The 18,717-nt window shown below is 47.6% G+C and overlaps 1 protein-coding gene across 5 annotated transcripts in view; it reads left to right on the top strand.

Annotated features, from left to right (window-relative positions):
• Positions 1–18,717, top strand: part of SCMH1 (Scm polycomb group protein homolog 1) — a 75,803-nt gene that overhangs the window by 32,649 nt on the left and 24,437 nt on the right. For all 5 annotated transcript variants that reach the window (XM_042793789.1, XM_042793788.1, XM_042793787.1 and 2 more), the window contains 2 exons: positions 705–793; positions 1,758–2,001. In XM_042793789.1, the coding sequence (XP_042649723.1) occupies positions 705–793; positions 1,758–2,001 (333 nt within the window). The remainder of the gene's footprint in view (positions 1–704; positions 794–1,757; positions 2,002–18,717) is intronic.

Here is an 18,717-nt window from a genome sequence, read left to right as displayed (position 1 = left end):
CTTCTTCAGCTGAGCAACAGAAATTGCCTGTGCAGGAAGATGCACATTTAGCAAGGATGTTTTATGATATCTAGAGACTCCTGTCAGTTGTGCAGTCATGCTCAGTGCTGTAGACTCAGAGCATGTGAGTTTGCTTTTTTTCTTCCCCTAAGCCCCTTCCTATTATTTCTCTACTTTTTTTCACAGAAGGTGTTGAGCCAAAAGCTTCTGTCCTTTCCTGTAATAGTTAAATCTGTTTCCTAGCCAAGTCACAGCCTCTTTATTTCTTCAGGTTAGTTTGTCTGCAGCTTACTCTAAAAGGTGGAGGAGGCCACAGAGAAGCTGAGATTCCCTATGGAGGAGGAAATTTCATAGCCTGAGTGTGCACTTGCTGATTCATGTCTCCCCTGTAATAAGATCACTGAAGCTGCCAGCACTAGTGCTGCACAAAGTGCTCTGCCTGTATGGTCAGGGTACAGACTTTTGTTATGATAAGGGAATATTGCAGTCAAACATCCATTTCCAGATGTTTATTTTCAACAACATAATGTTTTGCATTCAGAGTATCAGGAAAAGGTCAAAGCTGACTCTCCAGCATGAGGAGGAGGGTGGTATGGGATCACAGTGTGCGCCTGCTGCAAGGTTGCTATCAGAGCCTGTGTGTGCTGTTGAATCCAGTGGTCCCCACAGCCTTGAAGTCTCCATCTCTGCTTCCTTCTCTACAGGCTTTCGGCTGAATGCCTCTTCTTGGCCCATGTTCCTTCTGAAGACTCTGAATGGAGCAGAGATGGCTCCTGTCCGGATTTTTCACAAGGTATTTTACTGTACTGTTAATGAAGACATGCTTCTGGCTTGTCCCCTTTACTGCAGAGCACCAAAATCACAGCTGGCATCTTGTGTGAGATATGCTAATCCCAGAGGAGATGAGCATTGCCCAGCTTTGCCGCGGTGCTGTTTCTCGGACAGACCTGTACCCTCTGTGGCTGTATCGCAGCAGTGTGAGGATGCAGACAGAGGTCTACTAAGGAAATGTCGGGCTTGAGAGATGTGCTTGTTTTTTGCTTGGGCTGCAGGCGCTACTCAAAGTCAGGAATGCAATATGTGGAAGTCAGCACTTCTCTCTTTTTAATGTACCAGAGCTTGTAAGGAGTGCAAATATTGCCATGAGTCAACACTGCAAATATGATTTTGTAGTTTGTATTCTCACACTCTTAGTGAAGTCAGAGAGAGACAGAAGCCAGTCTAGAGGTATGTGCTGTGGTATGGGATGGTTGGAGTGGATTTAGTGTATCTCAAGTATAAAAGACTAAGAAGAGCGAGCCCCAGATAAGGATGGATGTCGGATCTCAGAGGTCTAGCAAAGCTGAAGGTGGGGGAAGAATGATGGAGAGAGACTGTCATATCTCAGGTGTTCCTGCTCTGAGATAACAAGGTGAGGGTATCCTATAGAGGCTTATTTCTTTGAGCTTTATTTCTGCCTCTGTTGCGTGACAGTGTTGTCACAGTCTGCAGTGTTAATGTAGCCCTGTCTGGATTTAGTCCAGCAGCCAGGTGATGGCAGAGCAGTCAGTAGTGGAATTAGTGGCCTCTTGACTTAAATGGCGCTTGGTTGCGTAACTAGGCCAACGTGTGCACACCTTACTGGGGTTCAGATCCAGCCCACTAGCTCCCTTCTTCATCTGCTCATGGAGGTGAGTTTGATGATGGAGGGGACAGCCCTGGTCTGGGGAGGCACTGTGATAATCCTCTTTGAGCACATTTTCAACTTCTCCTTCTAGGAACCACCATCTCCATCCCAAAACTTCTTCAAGACAGGTATGAAGCTGGAGGCAGTGGACAGGAAGAACCCTCACTTCATCTGCCCGGCCACCATTGGGGAGGTGAGAGGTTCTGAGGTCCTCATAACATTTGATGGCTGGAGAGGTGCCTTCGATTACTGGTGCCGATATGATTCCCGGGACATCTTTCCCGTAGGCTGGTGCTCGCTGACTGGAGATAATCTGCAGCCCCCTGGAACAAAAGGTAAGGCCCACGTTGTTGCTTAGCTGTCTTCTTCCTCCACTCGTCTCTCAAAGAGCAGCAAAACAGGCAGAGGCTAGCAGCAAGGACATCCGGGTGCCCTGCCTGGTTTTCTTATGCTGCTTCATGCACGGTAAAAGGTACAGATGGTCATACTTACTAGCAGTGTAATGGCATCAAGGTGCTAAGGAACAGCCATCCATAAAGATGGGTAGGATGGTGTGTCTGGAGGGATGGTGGTGCTGTACAGCGTTGCTGAGCTGTGCTCTTCTTCAGGAATTTCTGCGGAGTCTTTCCTGCGTCTTTGGAACACACATTCATATGGACTTTTTCATAGGGTGACTGGGCTATTTGTGGATATAAGAAGGGAATAATAAGAGCTATTAAGTTGCAGGACTGCGCCTCTTTGTACTTCTAACAGTTATCCTGCTCTGCCTTATGCTGTGATCTCTACTGCGAAAATGGAAAATTAGGTCTGAATCACATTGTGCTTGCCTTGTTCCTAGAACTATGGTGGTTGGTTAGGAACGGTATTGGGGAACTTGCTGCCTTGCAAAGGTCTGAGCATTGGCTGTTGAGATTTTCAGATGTGTCTCTAGCTTGCTGGCATTGCACTTGTGTTTGGGACCAGGGGAGCTGTCACTGCCCCCATGCACATCCCTCTGGCATTTGCTGGCTGGCAAGTTTGGCACATGCCTGGCAATGAAATGAGAAGCAGGAAGGCAACCTCTCCACTGGAGCTGAAGGATTATTTAGGGAAGGCATTTCTCTGATGAGACTGTTCTTTTTGAAAATCCAGGGTCAGCTTGTGCTAACCCATCAGGCTGGTGCTTTCTTGCTGTCCCTTGATGTGAGCTAGTTCTGTCCTCTTGCTGCAAGGCTGGTGTTGGGGTAGATTGCTTTAGGTCACCTCCTGTGGCTTGTGTGCAAGCCAAGCTGTGAGCTCCCCTTGGGTAGAGATGATTTCTTTTATAGTTGGGAACTGAAAGGCACTCTCACTGTTTGTCTTGGATTTCTGCATTTGGCCTTGATGTTCCCAGCTTCTCCCTCACTCCCTGCTGTTTGTTTGAGTCCTGCCTGCCGCTGCCCTGCAGGCTCCGCAAAGCTGCTGGGGAACTCCCAGCCGGTGGCTGACCTCTCCAGCAGTTCCCTGGCGTCAGGGGCTCTTGCCCAGCGTCTCCAAAGTGTTTCTTGGGAATTGCATGAGGGGCTAAAGACATGTTTGTGTTGGGTGGGAACTTTCCTGGCAGTAAACTGGGTGTGGAAGGTTTCAGGAGCAAGGTGGAAGCCACCTTCCCAGGTGAAGTGGGCACCTCCGTCTGACGCGTGGCACCCGGCGCAGGCAGCTCTGTTCCTCTCCAGCCTCCCTGTGGCAGGGGCTGAAGCTGTGCGGGAGCAGAGCATCCAGAAATAACGACTCATCGTGGGGGTGACACCTTGGTAACTTGGAGCCATCCTGAGAACCATTTGCTTCCCCTTTTGGCAGGCAGCAGTGACAGGCTCTCCCCCTCTCATTGGCTCCATTGACAGTGACTGTGCAGTTCCTGCTCACATACAAAAATAGTGAACCCTGAAAGTCACATTTCCCCACTCCCAGGCAGAGGCAGCCCTTGCTGTCAGGCAGATCTCTTCTCTCTCTGCTGTTTTTTCAAGTACTGGGGGAAGAACAGGGAATGGCAGAGTTTTCATGAGCTATGCAAAAATGCTGTGGAGTCAAGATCAGCCTTGTCTTTGTGGTATTTTACTTTCCTCTCTGTGGCTGCCCCCTCCCTTTCCTGCCCCAGACTTTCGGATTTCCACTTAAACCAAAAGAAGGGAGTGCTGGGAACTTTCCTTGTCTGCAATTAAATTCCTCCCTTCTTCCTTTACTCCTCAGCCCTGCTTTGGAGAAGGGCTGAGCACAGTCCTTCCAGGACCTGAGAGTGCTGCTCTTGGCAGGATTACAGAATGCTTCACTGCAGAGGGATCACCCTTTCCTTCAGCTCCAGTAAAGCCTCCCTTTGTGCCAGCCTGCAGGACCAAATGGTGGAGTCAGGCCATTCCATTTCCTGGTGGGAACTCCCCTTAAATCAGGGATACCTGAGGAAATATGCAGGACACATGCCGGACTGATTATTTTGCCCTCAGCAGATGAGTACCGGCAGGGTGAGGTGCCTGGGGGGAGCTGAGAAGTTGTGTGAAGAGTTAACTCCATGAAGACTGATGCCTTCCTGGGGCTGAGCGAAATGAGCTCATGTTCAAGGGAAGCAGAACTTCAAAGAGGCCAGGCATGTTTATTTAATGCTGGTAACTTAATTCAGCTCTAATCTGTCCCTTCTGCTGGTTGCCAGCAGAGGTAGAGTGCAGGGCTTCTCCCAGGCACAACCCCTTTCCAGCTCCAGGGCCTCCCACTTCCACCAGTGTTTGCTTAGCTGGGGTGGCTGGGCAGGGTGCTGGCGGAGCTGGGAGCTTTCAGGAGGGGCGGGGGGGGGTGTGTGTAGGGAGGAAAGAGAGGTCAAACGGCGAGGAGGAACAGCTCTCTGTGCGCCAGGTTGGTAATTACATGGCTGTCAGGATGTGCTGCCTGTGCTGTGGCCTGTGGGGAGAGCTCCGCCACAGCCGGCGGCCAGATGGCTGCAGGCTCCCCGGCGTCTCCTGCAGCTCGTCTCTCCATGCAGCACAGCCTGGAGCTGGAGGCTTCAAATAAACGCGTGCCACGGGGGAAACGTAGCTCCGGGGGTGCCTACGCACGCGGCCGGTGCCGATCCTCTCTGCCCCGCACCAGCCTGCGGGCTGGGGCTGGAGCTGGGCTCTGCTGGGCGTACAGGGCAAGGTGAACCGCGGCAGAGCTGGCGCTGGGCATTCTCAGCTTGTACGGGCCAGCTTGGCAGCAGTCGGGGAAGTCAGGACGTGACCATCCCAAAGGGAGGGGGATTTCTGTGGGTGTGCAGAGAGCTCCCTCTGTCTTCCTGCCCGCGCCAGCAGGGCGCTCCCAGGGTTGTCTCTTGGCCAGAAATACTCGCTGCACTCCTCACGTGTAGTGTACAGCATCTTGTATATCTTCTCATGCCTCTTACATGTGTACTCTTTTACCCTCAAACGAATATCCAAGGCTTTTAGGAATATAATGTGCGTACTGGATGGCAGCTTTGAGCTCTGATCAGAGCAGATTGTGTTAATGATAGTTTCTGCCGTTACCTTCCACAGGAGTTTGCCCATGACTTGTGGGTTCACTTCAGAGTTTTAGAAATTAGCTTTTTTTGACTGGTTGTGGAAGAGCTGTTTGCATGTCCATTCTTACTGGGTCAAGCAGTTATCCTGGAGAAATACTGGTTGAGAAATGTTCATCTGTCACAGCATGTATATGTAAACCAGCTGAATTAAGGTTGTGTGGGGCATCAAACCCAAACTTACTGCAAAGGTTTTGGACTTTCCTGTTGCATGGTGTGATCAGAGTTTCAGCATTAGGGCAAAACAGAGGAGAATGGTGTTTCCCCATCTTCAGATATTTCAGCACACAAAAGTGAGGCCAAAATACACTGCGTACACATTACTAAAGACATGGATTTTTTCAACAGAAGACTCTGAAGGTGTGTTGGGTAGGGAGGGAATTATCCACATCTGCCAGGCCTATTTGCTTTTCTGTTTGAATTATGAAGTGACTCAACAGACATTGTAGTAGATACAGTGCAGGAGGTAGCTGATAGTTTCAAGCTGACAGCTTCAAGGTTTAGATTAAGTTGTGATGCACATACGGAGTGTACAAGTCTGTGCACTGCAGCAATGTTAGGTGGAAATGTAAATTGGGAGGAAAGTGGAGATTGAACAAGTGAAATATGCAGGTCAGCTGTTGTGGGTTAGCCCTGGTAGGCAGCTGAGCACCCCCCAGCTGCTCACTCACCCCCTCAGTAGGATGGGGGAGAGAATCAGAAGGCTAAAGGTGCAAAAACTCATGAGTTGAGATGCAGCCAGCTTAACAGGTGAAGCAAGAGCTGCCTGCAAGGCAGAGCCAGGCGTTCATGCAGCCCTTCCCATGGCAGGCAGGCATTCGGCCATCCCAGCAGGGCTCCATCGCGCGTACCGGTGACTTGGGAAGATAAATGGCATCACTCCGATGGCCCCTCTGCCTGCTTCTTTCCCCCAGCTGCTCTTGCAGAGCACGGCATCATATGGTGTGGAATAGCCCTTTGGGCAGTTGGGGTCAGCTGTCCCAGCCGTGCCCCCTCCAGCACCTTGTGCCCCCCCAGCCCCTCGCTGGCGGGGCACAGTGAGAAGCAGAGACCTTGACACTGTGCAAGCCCAGCTGAGCAGGAGCTAAAACGTGGGTGTGTTATCCACAGTTTTGGTCACAAATCCAAAACACAGCACCATATGAGCTATAATTAAAGAAATTTAACTCTATCCCAGACAAAACCAGTACAGTACTTCTGAAAAACTCCTTGCATGCATTTTACTTTTTCTAAACTTACTGCTCCTTGGGAAGTCTGTGGGCAACTCAAGCTTTCATGGCTCTTAAACAGGACAGAAAGAGTCCTGCTCTCAGTTCACTGACATAAGTGGAGAGTGTATTTGGAAAGCTGCTTTTGAGAGTCCCTCTCCATTATAAGCAGCACAGAAAATCAATACTTAGTATCGACCTAAAGAATGAGGATTGTTGCTCAGTTACTTTAAATCACGTCTGGGGAGAAAGAAAGCAAAAGATGCACACACAAATGGAGGTGCTGCTGCTAAGGTTTCGGGGCAAAATGAATTGAAGAGGGAAATAGGAGACTGTGATAAAAATCACTGAGAAGAAAGAAGAATCAGGTAAGAGCCTGGTTAATGATTGTAGTTTCCGGGGCCACCTGCCCTCAGCAGGGAGGTGGGATGAGGGAAATCCCCCATCAGCCAAGGTCTTGTAGAGAGGGGATGTGTCTGCTTCTGTTACCCATGGGAAATTTGGGTTTTCACAATCAGTCACAGATTAGAGGAAAGTTCAGTTCTTTGTAGTTAGGGAAAGACACATTGGAAGAGGATCCATGAGATCTTTGTTCCTTTCTGAAGTGGTTTGTGGGATGGAGATCTGTGAGCCCCTGGGGGAAGAGAAACCAAACTGGGGTCTTCTCAGGTACCTCTGCAAGGCAGCTTCCAGCTCTGAGCTCTTCACCCAAGCAGGTGCTGCACTGAAGAGTCTATCTGCACCAAGTAAAGGGACACAGGCTGGGAAAAAGAGACCGAGCAGATGGGATCAGGACTCTCTGCCTCCTGATTGTGGGCAAGGGAACCTGGGACTGTCTGCAAGATCTGGGACTTCACGCAAGAAAGTATGTAGAACTCTCTTATTTAAACATTAGCTTTAAATTTCAAAGAAATGCATGCATTTTTTTTTTTTCTGGGGTTTATACTACAATGTCAGGAACTTGAGCTGTGATTTGCCCCAAAAAGTGTAAGATGTTTACAGGACCCCCCAGGAGCTCTTCTTATAGCTGATCACTGGTGGCTCTGTGCATGATCCCAGCAGTACTGCTGCAGGAAGATGGCTGTGTCAAAGACAGTCTTCCCTGGCCTCCTGAAAAGCAGCACATTTTCCAGGTACTGAGAAATCCAAATTTAATCCATAGCAGCACAGGGACCTTCCCCACGTACACATGCATACACACATCTCTTCCGCTGTAATAGCGTCCCGTAAGTCTGCTTGACCGTGTTTAGTACGTCACTGCTGGAGGTCAGGGAAATACTGTAACCTGAAAAGCAAGGATGCAGGGACACACCTGCAGCCCACAGCAACCTGCCCACAGTCACAGGTACAGCCACCAGAGTCTGTGACTCAGAAGGTCCTTGTGCCATTTGGGCTATGCCTCCGGCTGATGCCAGGTCCCTCTGGAGTTCCGTGGTGGGTTCATTACACCCTTTTTCACCCTTCTGGCTGCTCCGCAACAGAGAGAGAGGTGACGCCGTGCTGGGGGTGGGAGAGGGGCAGCAGTGAAAGCGTTAAGGCTGGGCGGTCAGAGCTGGAAGCAGCTCCAGCACTGGAATTTGGAGGAGTGGAGCTGCCTTGGCACCAGCCCAGCTGGCGGAGAGGCCCCCGCGCCCAGCCAGGGCTGGGAGAGCAAATGTGGAGCACGTCCTCCTGGCCGCGGTGCCGGGGCTGATGGGGAGCTGCAGCGAGGGCGCCGGGGACCCTGGTGCTCGGCACGGTTAAACAGCACTTGCCCTGCCTGCCTTCGCCCAGGTCTGCTGGCAAGCTGTCAGCACACTGCTCCTTTTCCCTGGGCTTGGCTGCCTTGAGAGGGTTTCCCTCTGCTTGCAAAGCAAGCCAGAGTTGATAGTTTTAAATAGTTACCATGGGGATATGTTGAAGTGGAGCTCACGTCCACTCCTGGACTCGCCATCTGTTGCATGCGTTACCCAGCCTGCCTGAATCGCCGAAGAGACCCGAGCAAGCCTGGTCTGGCTCTGCCGGGGTGCTGCGCCAGGAGCCGGCGCTCCAGGAGGTAACAGAGAGGCACAAAATGCTGGCCCTGAAGAAAAAGTTTATAAAGTTCTTCACCTCTCGCTACTGTTGCTGCCATGTGATTTATTGGTTAACTGCTTGGTGTCTTCAAATGAAGATGATGATCAGATGCTAGATTTTCTGCCCATGGGTGAAGGTAATGTGTATTTTATGACTTCTCTTTATTTTTGACATTGCTTTGATTCTCTTCCTCCTTTGGACTGAGAACATGGTGGTGGGTGGAGGAGCCTCATCAGGAGTAGCTGGCAGGGTAACACTCAGGTGAGCTCCTGTGCTTTACTCCTTGGAGGAGATGGAAAAATATTAATTGCTGTCACTTCAGGACTGAGCTGGGATTTGGAGCTCATACATCAGCTGGGTGACATTTGTTTGTGTTGGGGTGGCTGTATTTGGGACCACACAAGTGGAGCTTATATACCAATGGCAGAACGTTATGCAAAGGAGCTCAGCATTTTCTCTTTTATCCACAAGTCTAACGCAAGTGTAGGCATGGTGCCTGGGTGTCACTGCCTTTGAGACTGCTATCAGAAGATCCCAAGAAAAAGCTCTTGAGCTGTTTGTATCACCGAGCCAAGGTGCTTAGCAGTAATCCTGGCTTGGCTCAGATGTGTGTCCTGGAATAAGTGTTGGTTTTGGAGATGTGGAGGCTTGGACAAGATCAGCCCTGCACTGAAGGAGGGTGTGCTGTTCCCCCAACTTTCTTTGGATGCTGACAGTGCCCACAGCTCAGAAAATATCAAATCCGTGGCTCAGCAGGAATGGTGAATCTGACATATCTGAGACCTGATGTTACTGTGTGATCTGTTGGGGCTGGCAAGAGCCTCTGAGAAGAGGAGATGACCTGAGAAAGGCAGAGTTTCCACCATACCCCAGCCTGTCCTTAATATCAGTGTCTAGGCCTTCCTCTCAGCTAGGCTTTTCCGCATTTGTTTTATTCTAAAATATCTCATGACACAGAGAGGCTGGGTTGTATTCAGGATATCTGGCCCAAAACAGCGTTTCAGAATCTCAGGGCATCACGGAGTCTTGGCAGGATGTTTCTACAGAAGCCTCGCTGTTGAAACCTTCCTCTCCTTGGGTGAATAGCACTGGGGTCGCTGCTCTGTTTCTGCAAGATCTCTGACCAGTAACAACAGCTTTGCTGATGGGACATGGTGCAGGGCTGTGCTTGTGTAGGCGGAAGGTCCAAGTGCTTTCAGGATGGAATTGAACAAACTGAAGGGAGAGCAACAGTCTAGGGCTTTTATTTCTGGGGGTCTGAAAGTGTCTGCCTCTGGATGTTCTGAGTGGCTGGTTACAAGGAGGGCTGGCGTCTCTGCCTAACTGTCCTCTGCTACCAGGTTTGGAAGCAGAGTTAAATAAGCTTAAAATTTAGTCGGTGTAACAATTTGTATATGTTTAAGAGAGCCATGGGGAGAGCAGTTTACCATCTAGTTGAAATGTTTTGAACACTTAATACTAAGAAGCTTTGCATCAAGGGTTTAGGGCTAGTTTCTGCCTGTCAGCAGCACGCATATGCCAGCCGTTGGTGACAGGGGCTTGGTCCTGTGTAGGGATGCTGCTTCCAATGTGGGCAAGTGCTGGAAGAACCAGAGTGATCAACCAGACTCTTCTCACTCAGAAAGGTCTGTAAAGGCTTCACATGGTTAATGGGATGGTTGTGATTGGAGCAGCACATGTGCATAAGGGAGAAATGCGCCCATTTGTGTGGGATTTTTCACAGTGGCTCTGTGGGAGCAAGAACATTACATCACCTGCTGGTGACCTGCTGGGTAGTTTCTTAATTTTTTTGTTTCCTCCCCATTTTTTGGAGAGGGAAAGTAAATGCTGTTGAGCCCAGCTTCGACCATGGCTTTGGTGAACAGGCATATGTTGCCACAGCATGCATTTTTACTGAATCTAGGAACTTCATACTGATCATACGGCCTCACTTGTTATAAAGGTCAGACCCTTTGCAACTTATCATGGTTCTCCTCTTGATCTTTGGTATTTTTATAACTTCTGAACAGCTTTAAAAAAGAACAAAATGTGGAATAAATCGCACCCACCTAGCAGTCTCCTTGTTCTTTGTGCACTGATATGTTGAAGGTATTCTGTTAATATTTAACCAGGAAGCCAAAGCTAAAAAAAGAGCTTCAGAGAAGATCAAAACAAGCAGAAACCCCAGAAACAGTCCGGAATAGCCTGAATACGGCAAGAGTACAGAACCATTCTCAACATAAGGTTTTGGAAACACACTGGTAATTAACTCGCAGGGGCAGAAGATGTGAAGTCAGTAGATTCAGTGTGGTGGCCTCTCATGCCACATATTTTCACAGAATGTATGTCCTTGAGCTAGCTGGATATAAATAGCCAGATAGCCAGGCCATTGCACACTTCCTATGGGCTGTAAATCTGTGAAAAAACTAGTGACCTCTGTCCTGCTGCAGGTGTTGTTCGGGTTGGCTTGGGCATGCTTGCATCTTAGCTAGTCTGCAGGTCGGTTGCTTCCTAAGACCATGGCTCTGGGATTTTCTTGAAGACTTGCCACATGGGCCAGACACATAGCAGCTGTCCCCGGTGCTTTTGGCAGCGCTCTGTGGATACATGCTCTGCTCACGGCCTCTCCTGAAGCACTCGGCCTGGAAGAGCTGCAGTAGTACAATGGTTTTCTGAGGTGTGGAGATGAGTTTATTTATGTTGTTGGTATCTGTGTCAAGACCAAAGGTGCCAGTTCTGCTCGTGTACCATCTCCTGAACTGCTCCAGGGGATTACAGGTGGGCTCTTGCAGTTGCTGCTGGAGTACTCACCATGTGTCCGTGGGCACCCTCATGCAGGAGACCATCTCGGCCTGGCTTTGGGGTAATCAAATGAAGCTTGAGTATTGAAGTTCACATTTTTACTTGATTTTGTTCTGACTTTGCCAATAAATACTGTCATTGCCATTTCTCTTGGAGCTCCCTGATTGCTACTGTATGTCTTCTTTCACCTGCTAGTGCATCATCCCCTCAGTGAGGACCTTGAGTTTCAACTCTGCTGATGTGTTTCTCATGATGGATCTGCCCAGCTCAGCTTTCGTCTCCTTTTTGTAGTTCAGAATTTCTCTGTTTTAATTCCATAGCTTCTTCACAGCTGATTAAAACAACACACTGTTACAATAGCTTTATTTTTGCAGTGGACTGGAGAAGATGCAGGGGGGTGATAGTAATCAAGAATCCAGGTTGTGTTGCAGCCAGTTTATTTGGAAAAAGAGGTAGTGGGATGGGGACGGTGATTATAGACAAATTTGACATTTGCTTATCCTCTGCATTTGGACCATATGCCCCAGTGGGCTCATTGCAGCTCCTTGTTGTCCAACCTTGTAGCTGGGCTAGGAGGAGAAAGTGTGCTCCAGACAGGCTGGAGGAGCTGGTGGGCCATCTGCTCTTGGTTGCACCTGCAAGGGAGTATCTAACTGGCCTTGCAGACCTGAACCCAGAGTTAAGTTGTCTGAGCACTGGAGAAATAAAAAATTATGCTGGCACAAATATTGCAAGCCAAGGCCACCAGCTTTGTAAAAATGGGCTGCAAAGATTGCTGGATGCTGGCTCATACAAGCGAGTATTTCTCTAACGGTGGTGGGGATACTCTGCATAGAATAGTTAACAGTGCTGTTGCAGTATGGGCTGTAATTCTCTTTAAGTCTTCCTGTGCAATACAGATCTGCTCTCTAAATCCCATGAATCAGCCCCACTGTCCAAAACTCCCATTTTTCTCTGTGGTGTTAATGCCTGTGCCAGGTCTGTTCCCAGCATGGTCTTTCTGCTCCTTTGTTTTGCCTTCGGGGAGCTGGAAGAGGGGGTGGAAGGTAAAAGAGGGGCTGAAGAGGCTGGTATGTGCTGCTTCTCCAAGCTCCAGACAAATAATTGGCAGCATGAGAGGTTTATGGCTGGTTGTACAGATGTTCCACAACAAACATGCTGAGAGATGAGGGGCCTGTGAGCTGCTATTTGGGGAGAAGCTTACTTGACTGCTCCAGTGGTGGCAGGCATGATGCTGTTTTCCTTTATCCAAATGCTAGCCTTTGCAGTATTTTATAAATAAAGATGTGTAACTCAATTTACCCATTCATTTTATAATGCTACCCAGTGGATACAAAGCAGTTAATTTCTTTCCTGTATGGGGGAGAAATTAAACCCAGGGTTTTGGGACCAAGCAAATCTGTGTGCTCAGCACTAAACTGAAAGTTACTTTTGCTGAGGACAACGATTTGGCATCCTTGCTCTTCACAGCACTGTCACTGTCTTTGTCTCTGGTCATGAGCCAGTCAGTTATCTCTGTTTATTTTGCCATCAGCAGAATGGGGACTGTGCTGACCCCCAGGGCATTTTGATGAATAAGTCCATTGTGTTGCACACCCATAACACTTGTTATGCCACATCTCAAAGCACTTTCTCCCTGCATTGAGGAATATCTGCACACATATGTTTATATTTTGAAAGCATCAATAACTGATAAATAATAATAATAAGAGTTACGGTATCTGAAATTAAGCTGGAAACCAGTTAAAAACATTAGAAGATATTTTACGTTGTATGCTAAGCAGAAGAGGCAAAGCAGTGTGAAGGAACTCTTAAAAAACTCAATCTGATCAAAGAGTTTTCTTAATAGGATCAGTGAAGAGCAGGCTCGGGGTGGCTCTCAGCATGCAGTGGGGCAAGGCAGAGCTTACCCCTGGCTGAATATAACCCCAGAAAGGCTGGAACTTTGTGAAAGTGAGAATCCAGGGATCAGCTGCAGGTTTGAGGGCTTTTTGCTTGATGTTTAGCCAGCATGAGGGTTTCTATTCAGTTGGTTTCTACCGTGACATCCAACCTCCTGATCTTTAGTTATTCCATAGTGCAGTCTTTTCCCCTTGCTCTTTTTGGCCACTGCTGTGCTTTGAGCTGATGTTCTTGTGCAGTGAATGTTACAGCCCAAGTTCTCCCTCCTGAAGGAGCACCAGGCAGCTCAGAGCCCACCATTTTGCATCTGAAGGTAGGAGTGGTTTTCTCCACACTCTCTGCTTTATATTTATTGGCATGACAGTTTATTGGCATGCTGCTTTCTTGCCCTGAAGTCTCCTGGCTTCTCTCTGGAGCTGCTCATGGGCTGCCACCATCCTGTCTGTCCTGGGAAGTGCGAATAATTAGAAAACTTTCTCACTGTTCAGATCCCTGTGTCCTCCACGTAAATCTCTCTCCTCTGCAAGAATGACTGTTTGCTCCTACTTCCTCTAACCCTTGATTTATTTGTATGGAAACCTTTCCTCTTATCCCATGGCTCTTTAGTTTTTATAAATGAGTTTGGTGAGGATCTCAAAACCTTTGTGGAAAGACAGGTAGGCTGTATCACATTCATCCATGTGGCCGCTGACCAGTCCAAACCCCTCCAGGTTCACAAGGCCAGGTTTCTGTTACAGGAGATGCATTGACACTGTTCAAGTAGGTCAGATTCCTCTTGGGGGGCCTTTGTTACTGGATAAAGCCTCAGTTTTGTTTCAGAAAATGTTTTAGCCAGATGCACTTTGTGCTTGGGTAAAATTAGCTACTTGTGTTTAGAAACTGGCTGGCTGAATGTGGTGCACAGTGATGCACAGAATGGCAGCTTTGGTAATGGAGAGGTTTCTTCGGGTTGTGATTCATGTAAGCAGACCCTGCAGGTTTTCAGGTCTTCAGCTCCAGTAGTGCTGGCTGCAATCTTCAGTAGTTCTTTTTCATGTATCCGTATGTGGATAAATATAGAGGTAGGACACTTGGAATGTTGTGCAATACTGTTATTGGTCTGGCAGTTCAGGCAAATCGCTAAAGCTCCGGCTGTCGTTGTGCTGCCCAGCATCTCCAAGATGTGTTGCAAGGTGCAGTGAAGGGAAGGTTTTTAAGATCCCTGGCTGCACTGCCTTTAGAAAGTTCTGAGTTTAATTACCAATATAGCTTAGGGCACACAGGAATGCTGCCTTGAGAGCTGTAAATGTAAGACTTGTCCAAAAAGCAAATAGCAGTTGCTGGTGTCATTGTCACTCTTGAGACTTCTTTTTTTTTTTTAGTTGTTTTATTTACAGAAATAAAGCAACTATAAAAATGCCACAGCTTGTGTTAGTAGGATGTACAGTGGCATCTGGAGTGCACAGAGCTCATCCAAGCTTTATGTTAAGTTTTAAGTAACCACTCTTCTTCACGTGCCTATGGCTGTCCTGCCTAAAACCAGTCATTAAAATGCAACCCAATCTTCGGGATGAGCAGAACAGAGACAGTTTTAGGGACCATGGGTTTGCATTTTTATGCATGCTGCCATGTAACCACTGGCCAGTGAGGTCTGGGAGGGAATCAGTGAATAAAGCACCTCATGGCTTCTAGTAATGGAAACTGCAAGTTTCAGTAGTTGAAAACTGAAACTAGACAAATCTTGTGTAAAAAGAAGATGCTTCTTTGGGAGTTAAGATAACTGATCATGAGAGTCTCTAGAATATGCCAATCATGCAGCACGTGAATCCTCTTGCTGTATTATCCTATTAGATATATCCTGTGATCTTTCAGGCTTAGTTCAAGCAGACATTTTAGGCTAGAGAGCAGAAATCCCTGCAGGAAATACTGAGTTATCAAAATAATTGCATTCTGACTTTTAAATTCCAGGATCTGGAGGATTGTTCTTAAACCCTGCCCGCCTTTGCAGGTAGCCCATGTCTCCCACCCATGCTCTGACCTTTTCTCCTGTGTTTTGTCTGCCTGGCCTGCTGATAGCTCAGGACATACCCAGTCTTGAGCCTTCCCAGAGCCTGTATTTATATCTCAGTGATGCTTGTGGTGGCCAGTGATGATGGTCTGTGCTTTGGGAAGAATCACAGAGGTTTGAAGCTTTCACGTCTTGCTCTTGGACAGGCACTGAGCTCTGGTTCCTGTCCAGCCCCAGCGTTCAGGATATCTAGGTTTGAACTGCTGCATTCAGGGAAGGGTTCAACTGGATCTCGACAAGATTTCTGTTCTCTGGCAAATGTGCTTATCTTAAATGTGTGTCTCTAACCCACCTCTTTGAGTCATGCTTCTGACCGTGCTGTGCTGAAGATGGGACAAGGAGCAGCTGGAGCACCAAAGAACCACTGGATGGGTGGCCTACAGAACATTCTTCATAAGTGCTTTAAAATGGATATGAATGGTGTTTTGTCTTCTCAGAAACCACCCGCTATGTTTTGGGACACTGTAATGGTTATTACTGATGTCTCTAGAGAGAAGGGACAGAGCTACAGCTGCATCTGAGAGTACAGTAGTAGCCCTTCGCACGTAAAATGGAGATTGCAGGTTTTGATGTCCAGCAGCTGTTAGTAAATGCAGACTGTTAAATAGTGGTGTATTAGAGAGAAAGGGAAGAAACTGTTCTCCATCTTCAACTCTTCTGTTCTATATTTGCCTACATATTTTGGACATTATTTTGTCTTCTTCAAGCTGTGACAAGCCTGAGATAAGCTGATGAATGACAAATGCTGCTTTCTAGTATTGGCTAACCCTCAAAGCGTGGACAGGGTCTTCTGTAACAGTTTGAGTCAGTGTGGTGGGCAGCTGCAGGTGCTACTGGTGCGCTGTGTCAGCTGGCAAGGGATGTTTTGTCATTACCTCATGTCTTGAATTCTCTGTCAAGTCTCTTTGTTTCTGCAGGAAGCGCAGAACTCTTGTTTAAACTAATCCTTCAGTGATTAATAGCCCAGTCAGTAGTGCCCGTCTTTTCTTTGGCTCTAAGTTCAGCACTGTTTGATCCTGTATCTTTAGGGTGATGTTTCTCACTGCAGCCAAACTGATCTGATGCCAGCCGGCCCAACAAGCAGCTGGCCCATTCCTCCGTGTCCGTGCTTGCGCTGGATGACCCAAAACAAGACAGTTCAGCCAGCAGAAAACTTTCATTGGTTAGTTTTCTGTGCCATTAGTGAGCTGAAATGATTAACCACAAGTTCAGATTGCAGAAAAGTTCAGGTGAAAAGGGATCTCTGGAGGTTGTATGGCCCAACTCCTTGCCTAAAGCAAGGGCAGCTTTGGAGTTGCATTGGATTGCACAGAGCTCATGTGGGCACCAAAACTGCAGGGCAGAGACATGTTGCTTTTCTCAGCAACAGCAAACTGTTGATTTTTTTAAGAGGGCCCCACTTGATTTTCTGAAAATTTGACTCCTCCCAGTGGCTCACAGTGGGGTGAAGACAGTGGTACAAGGAAGAAGAAGATGGGGATGTCCCTGGCAGATGCTCACTGTTGGGCTGACACTGTTGACAGCTTAATAACATGCAGTAAATTGAAGCTTTTGGCAGTTAAAGGGCATGTGGGGAATGGTTTGCAGCTGCAGGATGAGCCTGCTTGCTGGACACAGCTGTTACCACTGCTGGAGCTCGGTGGGTGTCGGGTTGGGTACAAGCAGTGCTGAGCACTCTGCACTGCTCCTTGCCACAGCAATCCTGTGCTTCTTGACCATGTCCTTGTAACATCAGGGGCTGAAATCCTGAAGGAAAATTACCAGGCAACTAGCAAAAAACTTAGGCTCCTTTAGGAAGCATCCAGTCACTGGAAGTAGTTATAAATGCCTCAGTGACAAGACAGAAGTGTGACCAGCTATAACTGTGTGGTTTTGGGGCTGTGCCATTGCTGCACGGGTGCAGGTGGTGGGACAGCTCTGCTCTGAGGAGGTTGGTGTCTCCTCACCATGCTGATTGCATGCAGCTCAGTATATCTGGTAAGGGCAAGAGAAGTGAATTATCATGGGTTGGTGTCTTCTCAGATTCTGGTTAAAATCAAACAAAAAGCCAGGCAAGTATGCTGAATGGTGTTGGATTGTGAGGTTATAATACCTCATTTCATTAAATTGCTCTGAGTCAGAAAAATGTCTGTGCATTGTATCAGTCTCACTGAAGCAGCTACAGGAAAAAATATTAGTGCATATTCAGTGATGTATTCAGCATTGTATTGAGCAATACTGTTAGGCACAAAGCAACAATCTAGGCAATTTTCTGTGTATTTATGCCCTGAGCTGTCTGCATATTTAGATGTAACTTCTTGGCCTGTTTCATTGAATGGTCTCCTGAGCTGTAGCAGCCCCTCCTTCCCTGCAGGAGCAGTGGCCGTGGCAGGGACATGCTGCCAGGGACAGCAGGCGCAGTGGAAACTCCTCTGGCATGGCTGAATGAAATGAAGTCTGCCTGCACCAAGTTATGGGCTTTTATTGCCCTAAAGCCAAAACTGATTATTTAACCCTGGCAAATTAACATTACCCATAATATCTTTATGGTTGAAGTAGACAATAGATCTTTCTAGAATTTATTGTACCAAAAGATGAAATAATTTTTTATTATAAAATTTTACATTGAAAGGTTACACGTCAGGAGTTCACCTGACATTGTTCTCCTTTTCCCTGGCCCTGGGATTTCTCTGCGAGGTGGTTCTAGCCTGGAAGCCAAGGGTGCAGTTCAGCTGCTTTGTCTACTGCATCCCAACTTCCCAAATGCACCATTTCTGTGGGTTTTTCACTAGTAGAACTGAGATCGTGTGTTTGCTTCACAGCTTGTTTGTAGAGTCCTCAATTTTTCTTCCAGTTTAGAGAAACCTGGTGGCACAGCTTGGTATAGACACTTCGCATTGGTACAAATCGGTACTTTGCAAACGAAATGCCCTTGCACTGGTTTACACATCCCTTTGTTTAAGAGTTTCTTTGAAGTACAGAGCATTTCACCTGTGTTTATCCTTGTTCTATCAACTTGTGGGATTCCAATAAATCCTTTAATGTAAATATTTCTCTTCTGTGATCAGCTGTGCCCATGTAAGGCAGGAGGCACAGCGGCTCAGTGATCAGTGCCTGTGCTATCTGTGCCATTCCTTTCTGCTAGGACAGCTCGGGGCCAGATGTCACCCGTAGCAGGTGACACTTGCTGTCCTGGAAAACCATCAACTGTAAAAAGCACTTAAGCTATTGTATTCCTTTTCTTGCCAGTAAAGTAGCCTTGCCATTAATATTAACACCTCAAACAAGGAGTAGTAAAACCCTATTTCGATTGCAATTCTCTGTATCTGCCAGACACACAATAAAAAAGACATTAGTTGTGAAGTTAGATTCCTGAATGACTGTGTACTTCTCCCCCGCAGCTGATACAGAATTAATGCACAAAAGCAAGGAAATAAAATTAAAACTAAACAAAAAAATGAGGGCATCAGAAATCTTACCCTGCCCCCATGACAAGCAGAATGGGGCTGGTTCCTGGATGCACCACGCACTGTGTTGT

This window comes from Tyto alba, unplaced genomic scaffold (genome assembly GCF_018691265.1).
Source record: "Tyto alba isolate M040663 unplaced genomic scaffold, T.alba_DEE_v4.0 Super-Scaffold_20, whole genome shotgun sequence".
NCBI lineage: Eukaryota > Metazoa > Chordata > Aves > Strigiformes > Tytonidae > Tyto > Tyto alba.
Note: the sequence above shows the minus strand (reverse complement) of the source record. Positions and strands in the feature narration are given on the sequence as shown.